This window comes from Lepisma saccharinum, chromosome 28 (assembly GCF_977018435.1).
Source record: "Lepisma saccharinum chromosome 28, izLepSacc3.1, whole genome shotgun sequence".
Lineage (NCBI taxonomy): Eukaryota > Metazoa > Arthropoda > Insecta > Zygentoma > Lepismatidae > Lepisma > Lepisma saccharinum.
The window spans coordinates 40,649,121-40,666,094 of record NC_139256.1 but is presented as its reverse complement, the minus strand read 5'-3'; the positions used below and the strand labels follow the sequence as shown (position 1 = coordinate 40,666,094).

General features: G+C 37.8%; 1 protein-coding gene across 1 annotated transcript in view; it reads right to left on the bottom strand.

Moving 5' to 3' along the window:
• The window catches only part of LOC145981070 (neuroglobin-like), a 178,358-nt gene that overhangs the window by 34,983 nt on the left and 126,401 nt on the right, over positions 1–16,974 (bottom strand). The window contains exon 2 of the mRNA XM_083114187.1: positions 12,319–12,550. Within this exon, the coding sequence (XP_082970313.1) occupies positions 12,319–12,550 (232 nt within the window). The remainder of the gene's footprint in view (positions 1–12,318; positions 12,551–16,974) is intronic.

Below are 16,974 nucleotides of genomic sequence, written 5' to 3'. Positions count from 1 at the left end.
TTCGAGTGGAACCAGCCAGAGAGCGGAGAACCATGCCGTTTTCTACACTACGTTATTCTAGGCGCTGTACTTAACAGCAAGTGATATTGTTTATTTCAAGTCAAGTTAATTGGAAATCGAGAGAAGTTTTTCCATGTACAAGGCTCTCTTGTCCGACAACCGACAATCATTCATTTTTTAAAATTCGCATATGAATTTCATTGTGTACTGCAACTCAGTACTTAAAGTGTAAAAGATGACAAAAAGTGAACTTTCTTACTTGTACTACCATACACAATGAACATGTGATAGATACTGTAACGTTAATTTGTAATTTGAATTTCTCTTGGTAGTTTATAAATTTGTTCTACAAATCTTTCAGAATTTTTAGATCATTTTTCTAAGTTTATGGGACATTTTCTTGCATGCATTAGGTCATAAATGCATTTTTAAAGGTCATTTTTTGGCAATTTTAAGGTCATCAAAATCCTAGCTCTAATTATTACAAATTAATAAAAAAGTCAAATAGGCCAGAATCCGCTCCAAGTTATACAGGGTGATTTATAAGCCTGTGGAACATTTTATAAATTCACTACAGATAAACGATACAATGACAGTAGTAATTCTAATGCCGAAAGAACTACAAACTCCATATTTTTATACACGTTAGACATTATCTATATATCTTTGCTTATGCCTCAGATATCTAACCTGTGCTTCATTTCGTACCATTAGCATGTCACGGATGTTCAGTGACATAGCCGCCGTGATACAGTTGAGAAGTTCCTGGAGTATTGCGGGGAGTGGAGGCTCATGAAACTGCTCGAAAGCCTCGTTGCACAGTCACAGCGATCAAAGTTCTTGCGTATTCCAAAACAAAAAACACCTTCTTACGTTTACTGAACGTCATATTTTCTGCCACTGGTACTACTGCCTCCTAGCGGCGAACTGTGGTAATTAGACCTACAAAAACTTGAAGAGTTTCTCGTTCTACCGGCATCAAAATTATCACTATCCGTTGCATCGTTTATCTGAGGTGAATTTCTAACGTGTTTCTCAGTAATATAATTAAGCCTTGTTTCCATATTAAAAAAACACTAAGTTGCTGACCAAGGCAGTTTATTAAGATGTAAAAACACTTAACATGTAACGTTTCAGATTTTTTTTAAGTTTAGTTCTTCGTCTGAGGAAGACCCTGATACAGAGTTGAAACGTTACATGTTAAGTGTTTTTACATCTTAATAAACTGCATTGGTCAGCAACTTAATGTTTCTCAGACATATCAATCACGGTGTACCGTATCACGCCAAAGGCGTGATTCGAACCCGGAACCCCTGGCATCAGAGATCGATAGACTAATCACTTCGGCAAAGGGTCCGGCGGAAGCGCTGGAAGTAGCTTCTTACAAGCATATTACACCAGCGACCTTCAGTGGATCTGAAAACTCCGCTGACACGGAAATTCACAGGAAATCGTTGAAATAACGCAACGTCAGCCTTATGGAAGAAAACACAGTTAACGACAAAACGGAACTCCTCCAACGGCTTTAACGATCTGAAATTTGAATCCCCTTTAAATAGATCGCGATAACAGATCTCAGCCCCAGTTATAGAGTAAACAGTTGCTATCTCCAAGTTATAGATTGAATATCGGTGCTACGCTAGACTTATAAGCGGGAACTTGCGCTCCCTAAAGGCGTCTCAATTCAGGACCGTGCCTTATCTACCAAATCAGCGGAGACGATCATCTCTACAGGAATCTACAGGTAAACGAACATCCTTTCTATTGCTATCATGACCTCGCCATGTCTAGTCCATAGAAGTGTTAAATATTGAATGTGTTAATGTTCTCCTTATTTCACAGGGGCGAGTTCCCTTACATGTAAAAGGTACCTCTCGCAGAGGCGAGTTGCTCTAGGCTGGGACAGCCTAGATTCGATCCCGAAAATCCAGGTGGGGTTTTATACGGTATTAACAATCACTAATTTATGTTTACAGTGATATTTGAACAACCAAGTAAAATATATATTTTCTCTAGAATTTAATTTAAAATTTATTTTTCGTAAGATAGGTCTCATTCTTTTTTATTTGTTCAACAATTAAGAACTTTCTCAGCTGTTTTTCGCATCCATCTATACTCCCTTGGAGTGCTCCTACAAGTAATTAATAATCTAAACACACAGAAACGATATACATTTCAACGTTTCAAATGGTAATTTGATTCCTATCGGACTTCAATCTAGAAACGAGTCCAGAATACATCAACATTTTGTTTCAGTTTTACGTCATGGAAAGTCACCCTTCCACAAAAAAGTATTACTCTTTCAGACTAATCAATCTACCCAACAGTGTGTCGCCATTTTGATGAACGATCAGATAAATGCCCACCTCTCTAATTCAAGTTGACAGTCACTCAGCGGTCATCTATTATCTACCTGACATCCCCACTGGTTAAACTGATGACGCTAGCCGTGAGATTCCGAACGTGGCCGGCGAAAAAAGATGAGCGCTGCTATGAATTTTTGAACTCGCAGTGTTTATCGTGACAGTGAGCTAGAACTGATGACAGCAAAGGTAAGCGTGGTGTATTTTCTCATCACATGTAAAGATTTTTCTTTCCCTATTTTTCAACGCAGTGTCTTTCCGAACTGATAAATGTTTAATCGAGTTCATTGTAAAGTATTTATGTGGAAGTTGTATTTTTGGGGAAAGTTTCTGGCTTGGAATCAGCCGTTAAACTTTCATGGTGCAAATGGATGTGGTGTCAGATCGGGGCCTCCGAGATACTTATACTTATGTACGGGCCTCACACCAGCTTCCGTGACGTCACAGGATTAGTCAAGTATAGTCCATTTACAACAGTTAACGAAGTGCATTGTAAGAGTATAATATTTAGTTTCCTGAGTGAATAGTCAGTCCTCTCTTATTCGTTCTGAACGATGCTTTCACCTGAAGAACGTTTCAAATGTTATATGACATTGGAAAATACGTAAATAATATTGATAAAAGTAAAATCCAATCTTTACCGTTCTGCACCTTTATTTTTCAAATTACCAATGGAAAGAAATGAGATATAGATAAAATTTCATCCTACATTTGGAACTTACTGTAAGTTCATAAAGAATTATCATCGTTAGTATATAATTCCTGTGAAATAAAATCTTACGGTCCAAGTTAAAAATATAATTTTGTAAACGTTTACGTAGAGAAGGTTGAGGAAAGAGCTTGTGAGATTGGAATTTCGTATTAAATAAGCTTTACAACTTTGGAAACTTAATTCACGTGTCTAATTTGAATAAATGTTTAATTTTTTAGAAATCTGGTAAATATTTGGATGCATAAGTTCCCGTGGTTTGGTTGTAGGTTACATTTTTATTTTAAACCATTTTTCGCATCAAAATCTTACATGCATCAAAGAGAGAAAGTGTACAAATACTAATACAAGAAACATACTAGCTCACCTATTCGCAATACCTATATGCTAAGAACACCAATCTTAAATGACCTAACTAACAGTAATTGAAAAGGGATTTACGATCACACTGAAAATTAAACTTGTTGAGAATATTAATGCAACATGCAAGCAACTTACTTTAATTAAGTAGTCCAAAGCAAAAAGAAAGAAGACACAATAAACCTCATACTCTATCAGGAGATTATTGTTAAAAGAATATCGTATTCTAAAGTCCTTATAATTATATCCCTTTTCGGTAAACAAGTTAGATACTGGTAAAAACCAAGAGACAAGTTATTTTTCAGGATAAGGCGTAACTTTTAATACATATCAGCGTGTGTTTCATTCATCCCTAACAACGACAATTTACTTCTAACTGTACCTGGACATGTACTGAAATCGTGTCATGCAATATTCGCTGACATGTAAGTTGATAATTATATTTTCCCCTGTACTTGTGATATTTAGAACAGGTTGAGATAATATCTCGCTCCCCTACTTTTCCACAGAGCATAAATGTAAATCAATCAAATGTGTTACATGAAATCACAATGACTGACTATGCAAATGTACTAATCGTTATTCTTTAGGATAGTAAATTTTTACTTTAGCAACTTCTCTACAACTTGTCTACATTTCCAAGAACCTTAAACGTTGGTGACACAAGTGCACGTTTATATATAGTTCGCTAACTACATCGCAATAATCAAAAAGATCTTCCTGTTATTAACAGAAATAATCGACAAAGGCAAAATATAACATCGATTACTGAGTAAAAAGGTACAAAATTATCCACGTTGTATTTGTGGAATAGGTTAATAAAATTGAACAAATTCGTAAAATTCTATTGATGTATATTATGCCTATATTTCTTTCACCTCATGTATATCATGAAGCACATAATTGTTGTAAATTGGAACATAGCACGAAGATGTAAGTGGATATCCTCCACTGTGAATAGAAAGTAAAACGTGTTAAAGACGTGACTCTTGCACTTTGAACTGCACAATTTCAGACAACTTATGAGCAATAATGCGGACATATAAATAACAATCAACATTTTTTCGTGTTAAATAAAGGAATATTATAGTTACAAGGCTGCATAGGCGTAGCTAGAACTTTATACTTGGGTGTGCACAAAGAAAGAAAATGAGGTCTTGTACCTTTTTAATAGCATATTTTGCAACTAACTGCACTGATGTTTGTAAAGGAATATAAATTCACTAAATGACAGTGTTGAAAATTTCTGTATATATGTAGTAGAAAATAATCAAATTACATAGAAATTACACACACACAAAATGTTCATAAATGTTACAAACAAATACATCAAAATACTCGTCATCTATAACAAGAGACGTCTCTCAAAAGGTACAATGTTCTTAAACTCATCAATAACTTCATTTACATCAATAGACTAAGCTTTTCCCTGTTCCACAAATAGCAAGAGCAGGGCTTCCAATCTATCCTGCTTCTGAGTTGCTCTTAATTTAGTTTTAACTTGGGTAAGCTTGGAGAAAGCTCTCTCACACGTGCAGCTTGTGACAGGTATAGACTAGGGATGGCCAGATCCGGATCCTGGCGGATCCGAAATCCGGATCCGGATCCTAAATTTTTTCGGATCCGGATCCGCGGATCCGGAATTTTCAGATCCGGATCCGGAACTTTCGGATCCGGATCCAGAACTTTCGGATCCGGATCCAGAATATTCGGATCCGGATCCGGTACTTTTGGATCCGGATCCGGAATTTTCGGATCCGGATCCGTTTTGCCATCCCACATGCGCTTCTTTTGGAAAGTAAGAATGTGCTTATAACATATTGTTACCTGCTAATATACATATATATATATAATATATATATATAATATATATATATATATATATATATATATATATATATATATATATATATATATATATATGTGTGTGTGTGTGTGTGTGTGTACCCGCGTGCGCGATTTGTAATTAATTAATACACTTACAAGGGAGGTCTAAGTCTCCCCCTCCGATCTCCATGAAATTTGACAGTTGTATAGAGGCCCCCCCCTTCAAATGTCAAGACGAGAAGAAATTGAAGTGGAGGATCTGACCCTGAAACCAGGTAAATATGGCATAGGAAGAAACAGGGGGCATAGGGCCTCTCTATACACCTGTCAAATTCCATGGAAATCGGAGGGGGACACAGGGGTCAGATGATCCCCACGTCAATTTGTACTCATCTTGATATTTGAGGCGAGTTTTGCCCCCTAGAACAGTTTTTTAGCCGAAACAATAAAAACACGTATTTCTTCCTTTGGGCCCCTCTATATACCTGCAAAGTTTCATGAAAATCGGAGGGGGACACAGGGGTCAGATCCTTACTTCAATTTGTCCTCATCTTTTCATTTGAGGGGATTTTGCCCCCTAAAACAGTTTTTAGCTGAAACAAAAAAACACGTATTTCTTCCTTTGGGCCCCTCTATACACCTACCACGTTTCATGGAAATCGGAAGAGAACACAGGGGTCAGATCCCCACTTCAATTTGTCCTCATCTTGACATTTGAGGGGAGGTTTCCCCCTATAACAAATTTTTAGCCCAAACAAAAAAAAAACGTATTTCTTCATTTGGGTCCGTTTATACACACACCTGCCAAGTTTCATGGAAATCGGAGGGGGACACAGGGGTCAGATCCCCACTTCAATTTGTCCTCATCTTGACAATTGAGTGGGTTTTGCCCTGTAAAACAGTTTTTTAGCTGAAACAAAAAAACACGTATTTCTTCGATTGGGCCCCACTATACACCTGCCAAGTTTCATGGAAATCGGAAGGGGGGCACATAGGTCAAATGCACTCTTAAATTTGTCCTCGTATTGACATTTGAGGGGGGGTTGCCCCCTAAAACAGTTTTTTAGCCGAAACAAAAAAAAACACGTATTTCTTCATTTGGGCCCGTTTATACACACACCTGCCAAGTATCATGGAAATCAGACGGGGACACATAGGTCTTATGCACACTTAAATTTATTTGTCCTCATATTGACATTTGAGGGGGTTTTGCCCCCTAAAACCGTTTTTTAGCTGAAACAAAAAAAACACGTATTTCTTCGATTGGGCCCCACTATACGCCTGCCAAGTTTCATGGAAATCGGAGGGGGACACTTAGATAACCTCCCTTGTTAGTCTTACACTTTGTAACTATATAACACTGCATATATTATAATGTTTTATTTTAATTTGTAAAACTGTAACTGTAGAACAATTGTATAATTTTTGTATAACATTTCTATCTTGTTATATGTGTTAAAGGTTTCATCCTGGAATTGAATGTCTCACATTTATGTATGTTTTCATTTCCAATACATTCGAATGAATACATATTCGTTTCAATGGCATTTACAAAATCACCTCTGACATTTTATGTTAAACAAGTAAGATTATTTTTTGTGCACGAGTGTGTTAGCCGATGCGTAGCAAAGTATTTTAGGAACAACACTTGAAAAAATTCTTGTAGGACTAACTAATGAAAAATTTCTTTGTAATCGAAGATCATAATACCTAAGGTGTGGTAATATTATAATGGGATTGAGATACGAAACTCTCGGATCCGGATCCAAAAAATCCGGTATTTTCGGACCCGGATCCGGATCTAGATCCGGAACTTTCGGATCCGGAACTCTCGGATCCGAATCCAGATCCGGAATTTTCGGATCCGGATCCAGATCCGTAACTTTTGGATCCGGATCCGGATCCTCGGATCCGGATTTTTCGGATCCGGATCCGTTTGGCCATCCCTAGTATAGACGAAAAGCGCTGCAGTACAGAGTAGAATGCAGTAAATATCTTCTTTCTCCAATGACATCAAAAAATCGAAAAACTACAGACACTCGTTTCATCAGCGATAATGCACACGTTTGTACCAAGTAATGACATTTTCAACTTCTTACAAACTGCTGTTTATTTTCTCTCTTATTGAAATATCTGTCTTTAATTCTCTTTGATAAAGCAGCCCATTACGGTGTGCCTAGGCACACCCGGCACACCCCGTAGCTATGCATGGCCGGCATCCTTGTAATTAATATTACCATTCAGCTCTGTTCACAAATTCTTAAATGTCGTATACTTCGTACAGATTGAACACAGATTTTTTTACTAACATATAATTAATTGTTGTACTACATACAAACGCATAAATTTACTTGTAACTGAACAGGAGACAACTATGTTTAATTTGCGATGACAATTATTATTCTTACTCTGAAATGAATAGATTTACAGGAACTCTTTATCGTGCAAATCGCTCATTCAAATACATGTATTTCCCCAAAACGCACGACAAATCTTTTGACGTCATCAGTCCTTTTAGACTCGCAGGTTGTGGCCCGTTACACGAAATATACTCATCTCTGAGGCCCCGGTCAGATCTAGACTTACGTTTGGCTAGGAAAGTGTGGCACCACATCTAAACGGCCGTAGGGAGGGAGAACTCGGACACAGGTGCTTCCAATTAAGCAACTAATTAAATTTTTACTGACTTTCTGGATTGTTTTGATATACTTAAAAATATCCAAAATGTATAAATAAAGTGACACATAATAACGGTAAGGATGTCGAATCGACCCTTCCTAATAGAAATATGTATCATACATGGTTGGAAAGGTTTTTAATCAAGGTTTACAGAAATGTTTGATTTAAGGTGCGGAAGCAATGGAAAGTGTAGAAAAACGTATTATTAAGTTTCGGAAACCTCCATTTATAAATTAAACATAATGAGTGTAATTTATGTGATGAAGTAAGTTAAATGCTTAATTTGTGATGTTAGGCTTATTGGTTTTAGTTATTTTAGCGTATAATACATTTGCAGTGTAATTATGCTAAGGGTAACCTAACAGACCTAAGCTAACAACGTAGGCATTCCTCGAGTAATGTGCCATAAGGGAGTCAGCGGAAGTAAGGGTCTCCCTTATCGCACAACGCTAGGACAACCTTGAACAGCAAAGTAACCAAGAGCACATGGGTCCCTCGATTTCGGGAGGGATTTTTTTTGTTTTTAGGAAGATTGTGTGTTTCAAATTGTGAAAAACAATATTCTGGAGCGCGGAATCAAATATTTACTAGTGTACATCCGTTTAAAGTGGAGATACAGCCCTTTAAAGTTGCGAGGTGGAAGTACTACTTGTGGCCATGTCAGTTTCGTAGCACTCGTACCGATGGATTGTCCCCCGATTCCGGGCTCCGCCCCTGGGGTAATTGACCTACCGCGGCCCCGCCTTTTTCTATAAAGTTCCCTTAAAGGCATGTTAGAACCTGCCCAACACTATTTTTACGAATGAAAACTTTTAAAAAAAAGTTGAATCCTAGTGTAAATTTGCATATATATCCACGTTGAAAACCACGACCTGGCAATACTGTGTGTTTACAACATGGATTAGGTTAAAGGAAATTGAGAAATGCACAGTGGCAATTCGAAGTGTTAATACGTACTATTAGCGAACAATATTATTTTTAACTTTCAAACGGTAAAACACAAAGGTCGATTGTGGAGTCTAGCCAATTAATCGTTTTCAAATACTTTAACCAAAAATAGGTAATATTAATTGATTGATTTGATGTTTTTAAGTCCACTTTATGCACAGTATGACTAATCGGGATTGGACCTACAGTTTAAAGTGGGATCCAAGCCACTATGTTCCTCCACCGGCTATTGAACCCGGAACCCCTTGGCTACAAGGCGACGACGCTACCACTGCGCCATCGGAGTGGGCCAAATATGAATATAAATATTCGTTTAATTACAGAATGATATGAAGTGAAAATATCATTTCAAGAAACATATATTCACTACAGTTTCAAAATTCAATGAAAATTAAAGAAAAGAGAATTATAATGGAGAACGTGATTGGATATGATTAAAATTGCAGTTTATATGTAAAGCAATCGTTTGTTATTGAACATACGCAGATTTTTAATTAAATACAATGAGCGTATCAGCAGAGGCATATCGGAAATGTTAAGAGACTTTAATTAGACTTCTATAATTCTTGTTTTTAACCTTCAACATATTCTGCCCATTGCTCTTAGATAATAATAATTGTAAAAAGTTTTATAGTGTGGTGACATAGGTCATATGTAATTCAGACTTGTGAAAAATTTGGGTTGTGGGCCCCGCGTCACTGTATGTTCTCTGTAACTACGCTGTTCACGTCATATTTTCCTTATTGTTTTTCTTCATCTCTCTCTATCTCTCTCTCATAACAATAATTCCCAGTACGTCAATTGTCCCTATTTGAACATTGCATTGCATTCATATTTCTGAACACCTAGATCAGCTACTTATCGTTCACCAGTCACAGTGCATTATTGTGGTTTTAGCGGTCATAGCGGTTTTTCGAAATTAGAGAAATTCTCAAAAACGGCTTGGGTGGAATTGGCCAAAGGTTCAAAAGAGTCTTAAGAAAGTATGTTTATTTACACAAAGTCTCCTTCATTCGCAAATTTCAAATTTCTCCACATAAGATACTAAGTAGGAGCTTCAGTTGTACCGAAATGTGATCCCAAGTCCAAACTCGTATGTTATGCAGATAAAAGCAAACCTCCCACATTTCAATTCATCACTGCTAAAAGGTTATGAAACATAATGGTTTGCGAGTGGTACTAGACGAAAGAGAAACTCAAAGAATTTTATTGCATGACCTCGAAGTTCACCGTTCTCTCACTATGCAGCGCCACAATCGCATAAAGCACAATGGCGACTTCGCAGCAGCGCGCACAATCTGTATTCTGGTATGAAGAGAACAAATCAATCATTACAGTGCAAATAAATTACCAGAGAGAATATTGAGGTGAAGCACTTGATGGGAAAACCATTAAGGCGTGGTGTGCGAATTTTTTGGCGACTGGAAGTGTTAATAAACAATCCGGAGGTTCCCATTGACGTGTTTCAGAGGAGAAGGTGGAAGTTCTCTGAAATCCCGCTCGAAATTTTCTGTATTCTCATTGGAACAAACACAAACATCCATGTCCGAAACGAACTAGAATCCGGGACTCCTGACATATAGTGCGTTATGCTAACCACTCCGCCACGGAGGTTGACCTGAGCTACTGCGACTTAAACATTTGTATTTATTTTCATTGTTGTTCTTAATGTCCATTGGAGTGGGGGGATTCTAGAAACTGTATAGAAAGAGAGAGAGATATCACTCACGTAGAATATATTCTAAGAAGTAAGGTCTGATTCGCATAAAGGGCGTGTCAGAGAGAAATAAATTTGTTGTACAATTTCAAGTGTTTATGAACCAGAAAATGATAAAAAATATAATGTAGTATCCTATAATTGTGCGTTATCAATGAAGGTAAAAATGGCATTTTAAATTTACCCCTTCAGTTCTCTCTGAGAGGATTACATAAACAAGCAAGAATGATGGCTAGGGTCTTCCTGATTCGTTACTTTGCCACTTGAGTGTTGTAATTCACTGTTGTATCAATAATAATGGTGAGATCTGTCGTATCTGTTATTTCAAGAAAATGGGTTCTCATTTAAATCTTAAAAGAATAGCACTTACCAAAATATATTTCTTTTTCAAAATGTCCAGAAATGCTGAATAATCATAAATAAGCTAATTCTAACCGGAAATATTTTTACTTCCATTTTTAAATTATCAGGAACTGAGATAAATGAAATCACGTGGAAACAATTACATTGTTTTCCATTCATATGCGCATTTGCTAGCTCTCGTATTGTTCAGTTTCGTTCATACTACCAGTACCGTTGAATTCTTTCTTAAAAACACTGAAATATTGCAGTACGTCCCTTTTCAGCTTAATCCGATATTATAGCAAAGAACAAAAACTATCGGTTGCTGCTTACAGAAGGGGGAAGTTATAAGGTCACAGAGGAACACCACAGAGGAACAAACTACAGAAACAAGAGACACTTCACAGCACACAACTGGTAATTGCAGTAGGAAGGAATTTTTCTCCTAGAGGCTTATCTTCCTGCTTCTGGGAAATCCACCCCTCTTGCGAGGCGTGTACATCGCTTTGGAATTCAGGTCTACCAAACGAAAGATGAAACGTACGATAAACCTTGAAATTCCTGGCACCTGGCTGGAGTCTACCGACTGACCACCGCCAGGAGACAAATTTAGTACAACAACTTTCTCTTTGCCTCTTCATCTATTGTTTGCAAGAATTAATGTATCAAAGAATGGGCTTTTATATAAGCCGGCTCACTTTGAGTCCAAAATCGCCATTGATTTATTACACAACAATTTAATGGTCGCAAAGTAACTGTCAAGGTCACTGTAAAAGTAACTGTTAAAACGTTACTTCTATCGTAAAAAAGTAACTCAGTTAAAGTTACAGTTATTCACTTTTAAAAGTAACTAGTTAGTCACAGTTAAATTTTCTCAAAAAAGTAACTGTTACTTGTAACTAAGTTACTTGTAACTAAGTTACTTGTAACTAGTTACTTCCAAACACTGATTTGAACTAATAGAAAAAATAATTGCACATGATCGCCTGTGGGACATTTTCTAAAGAGGTTTCCGGAAGTGAGAGATGTGACGTCATACTTACTTAATCATTAAATGAAACATTTTAAAGAAGAGAAAGTAAGAGTATTGATGAAGTGAAAGAAGTGGTAGTAGAAAGAAAGAGAATTACAGAAACCGGACACAGATTAATGGAGAGATTCGTGGAAGAAAGGAAAACAGATAAAAAGAAATGAGAGACGACCAAGATAAAGAAACCAGACAGACAGTCGAAGAGAAAGAGAGGGGGAGGGAGGAAAATGGGACAAAACGGAAGGGAAAACATAGTAAAATAATGGTTTAAATCCTTGTGTGGTACCATGAAAAAACTGCCATCAATGATCCAATGATCACAGATTACAACAAAAGCACTCACCCAGAAATATTCCTTCTTGAATCCTGGAATTCGCCTGTGGGACCCGCCCACCTGGAAGAGGTAGTCGAAGAAGAAATCGAGGTTGTCCAGTCCCTTGATGCCCTCGTCCAGCGTGGACATCACCTTGTTCGCGTGTTCCTGCAGCTCCATGCTGTTCACTTGTTCCTCTCGAGTCTTCAGCTCTTTGAACTTTTCGAACAGACCCAGAAGTTCCTGGTGCTCCTCGAACAGTCTGAAACAAATGAATGCACACATTAATGTCTTCAACTGGTACAAAATGCTTGCGTCTCTTTTATTTGATTTTTTATATCAAGGAAGATACCTGAACCCAATATGGCCTACCTAAGTTTTGTATGTTTCTAAGAATGTACAAAGTCAGAAAGGTAAAACTATATTCCTTTCCCGGATTCTCTGGAGTAAGAGAACGCGAACGCGTTCTTTGCGCATGTGAAAGGGTGTGCGCCTCGTCCAATGAACGCGCGGAGGGGAAGGGGCTCATTCGCGGTCCAGTAGTTCCGTAGTACACATGTCAGCTCGCAAGTCTAGGGGAACTCTGCATTCAGGAGAGCGCCTCATAGTGTTGAATGTGTTCGAGAACAACTTGTTTGAAAAGTTTAAAACACGTGGCTTTGTTTTTTTTTACAAATGTTTAAAACAAAGGGTTTGAAACATGTTTTTCATACTTGTTTAAAACTCATTTTGATACACGATGTCTCATAGTTCGTGGTTATTTGCATGTTTTTTGAAAATGTATGTTTAAATTTGTTTTAATTTTTTTCTGTTCTTCGTAGCATCAAAAGACAAATAAACGTGCAATATTATTTGTTATTTGTGTATAACAATACACTGGCCATTGTTAAGAATAAAAGAAGAAATTGGCAGCAGAAAGCGTTTTGCTTTACGGCCGTTACACCGCGCAGCACTTCGTTGCTTTCATCCCGCACCCTTCTCCACCTAGTCTGACCCCGCCCACAAGCTTTCCCCTCTGCGCGTCGCTACTCCAGAGAATCCGGAAAAGCAGTATAGTGGCACGATTCAAAAGAGGGAACATTTCTGGACGTTTACTGAAAATTGGAACATATTGCAAATAATAACATGGGTGCAGTGAAGATATTGTTAAAATATACTTTTAGGCCATATATTCGGTTCTTTCACATCAAAATACGCAACAGAAATTGTAAAGAAAGAACCAGAATGTCGTTTCTATAGGTATATAAGTATATTTATCTTACACTTTATTTACATAACGATACATGAGCTTTCCACTAAGAAATAACATTGTTTACAGACCAATAAACAGGGAGCGACATGCCACAATTTCTTACGAGAAAACCATGAATTACACATTAGAGTCTGGGCAATTGAAAGGTCCTTTTTCATCCTTAGTTAGTTCCACACACTCTGCATGAATATAAGAGTAAAAACGTCACATCTGTGTCCATCACGATATATTCCTTGTAGGCCATATTTAGGCTTACCATATTTATTTGGGTCCAACCCAGGACATATTCGCGATCAACTCGTTACTGCTGAATTTCAGGTTTCTTTACAAAAAAAATGAAATTACTTAAAAGCCTTAACATTTTATTTGAGCATTAAACGATATATTGTACAAGAAAAAAAATATTAACATTATTTTCTAAAATCAATCAATTAATTTTCAAATGTTTAATTGAATAATACATTTTCTGATGTTTAGGAAACCTCTCTGTTCTAGGTAGAATTATCTGTTAGTTGATTCAGTTGTACTTTTCACTAGACATGACTTTTTTTTCCAGTAATGGCTTGTTAGTTTTAATAACATCATAAAATTCACAACATGAAAGTTCTGAATTAATTTTAACATTCAGCAGATGTTCAACAGTGGATACTAGAAGTCTACCTCTTTCTGCAGACCAAACATTCCCCATAATTGAAAGTACTCTCTCAACTGGAGCAGACGTTCCAGGCAAAGACATAGCACACTCAACCATTTTAGAAATGTTGGTAAGTACATGACAAATCAGTCTTTTGAAACATCTTAAAAATTGGTCGTGAATATTCAATACCGGTATACGTCATGTTCAGATTCTCAAAACCCCGAACATTTTGCAATCCCGGACATCACCCCGGACAGCACTAAAAAACCAGGACTGTCCGGGTTAATCCCGGATGTATGGTAAGCCTAGCCATATTGAGTCTACCTTGCATAGTGTTCTTTTATACTTCGTTATAAACAGTACTTTAGATTAAAATCTAAACTAATCTACATTGTTGTAAAGTACAAATTATGAGCTATCATAACATGTGCTAGAGATATAAACACCTCTTACTTGGAAGATGTAGTAAGTAATAACTTATGCAATATTAGATCACGTAGAACAAAATCAAGAGATCCAGCTATTTAGCTTCTTTGTCTTCAAGTTACAGCACTACAGGTACAGCCAGCAGGTTCAATCACGTCATTCGGACAGTCTAAATGACATACTAACGCCATCTGTTGAATTAACTTGGTAACAGCAAATAGGCTATATTTGGTTCAGGTACCTTATTATGATCGTCCCCCTCCACTTTCTACACAAAATTATGTTGGCTCAACTTAATGGATGAGCGAAATGTAAGCAAGCTCACCTAGCTACATGAAAATAACCACCTTATCTCTCAAGCAGATTCTCTGTGTAAATTTCATAGTCTCGACACCAGGTCGCGCAAGAGTTCTGAAGTACTTTTTCTGCTTCTTAACTCCAATTCCTATGCAAGATCTTTCAGTTTTCACGTCCAATCTTTGGAACTTATTGCCTTTCGTATATTGAAAAACATCTTCAATATCTAGACGCTTCACAATAACTTGCTTTTATGTTTTGTAAAAGTTTATTATATATTATTTCAACGTATTAAATATATAAAATACGACACTGTTGTGCTTTAGTTATACGAGGGCGGATTGAAAAGTTCGTGGCCTGAGTAGGAAGGAAGCTTTTAATTTTAAGTTTCATACATTAGTTGCATACCTATATCCTTTGGTAGTCACCGTGTAAAATTTCATTTCATTTCATTGCTCTATTGTTTCAGGCGAGGACTTTTAGTGGGCAGAAGTGACGGAAATTTGTGACATGGAGAAAATAGAGCATCGCGCTGTCATTAAGTACCTGCATAAAAAGGGTTAAACACCACAGCAAATTCATACGGACATGGTAGAGACGCTTGGAGACTCCGCGCCCTCGTATTCCATGGTGAAAAAGTGGGTGGCTGAATTTAAGCGTGGAAGAAACAGCATTGAAGATGACCCCCGCAGTGGCAGGCCTGCAACGTCGACCACAACAGAAAATGTCAATAAAATTTGTGACCTGATTTTGAGTGACCGCAGAATCAAAATCCGCGAGATAGCTGAGACTGTGGGCATTTCCTATGAGCGAGCACAAAACATTATCGTGAACGATTTAGGGTTTTCTAAGGTGTCTGCGAGATGGGTACCCAAGTTGCTTTCAGTTGAACACAAACGCACTCGACTCACCCTTTCCCGTGATTGTTTGGAACTGTTTGAAAGTGATCCGGAAGAGTTTATTGGCAGATTTGTGACTATGGACGAGACATGGGTGCACCATCATACACCGGAATCAAAACAACAATCAAAGCAATGGAAACGACAAGGATCTCCTACCCCAAAGAAAGCCAAACAGGTTTTGTCGGCAAACAAGGTTATGGCATCAATATTCTGGGATGTTAGGGGCGTTATCTTAATCAATTTCTTGGAAAAAGGAAAGACTATCAATTCTGAATACTACTGCACCCTGCTGCGACGTTTACGCGAGGAAATTAAAATTAAGAGGCCAGGAATGCTGCGAAGAAAGGTGTTGTTTCACCAGGATAATGCGCGCGTTCACACGTCCCTTGCATCCATGGCAGAAATTCATTCCTGTGGGTTCGAACTGTTGCCGCACCCATCCTATTCGCCTGATCTGCCCCCCTCGGACTTTCACCTGTTTGGAAACCTGAAAAAGTTTTTGGGGGGTCAGCGATTTTCTTCGGATGAAGAGGTGAAAAGTGATGGACTGGGGTATTTTGCAGACCTTGAGGAATCAATTTTTAAAAGTGGTATAGCAGCGTTACCGGAGAGGTGGCGTAAATGTATCTCCCTCGAGGAGGATTACGTGGAAAAATAAAACATAACTTATCCAAATATCTTCTCATTTTCTAGGTCAGGCCACGAACTTTTCAATCCACCCTCGTATAAAACTATTTTCATGGGGTTCTTTTCATTCCCGTTCAGTGTGTATTCTGTATTGGCAAATAAGAATTATTTCAACCCTATACAATAAGGCCTTTTCTACTCTTATGGCGGGCGCTCCATATGCTGGCAAGAAAAGTGGGGAGCGGGGAATGCGCAGCAGACCAACCAGACAACAGCGGTGATGCAAAGAGTTACGACGTCGAGGGGAGGCTGTGCTGCCTCCACCTCTCATCGCCCTGGATTGGTCGCTTCCCCGTTCCCCAATTCCCTTGCCAGCTTATAGAGCGCCCGCCGTAAGACTGGAAATGTGCTTCAATAGTTAGTACATTAGTGCAATCTCACTCTGGGTACAAATTTCATACGCTTAATTCTAGAAAATCACTGATATCTATTAAGCAACAACATATGCCAACCTGCAAATGGTTATCTGTAGTATTTGTGCGTGT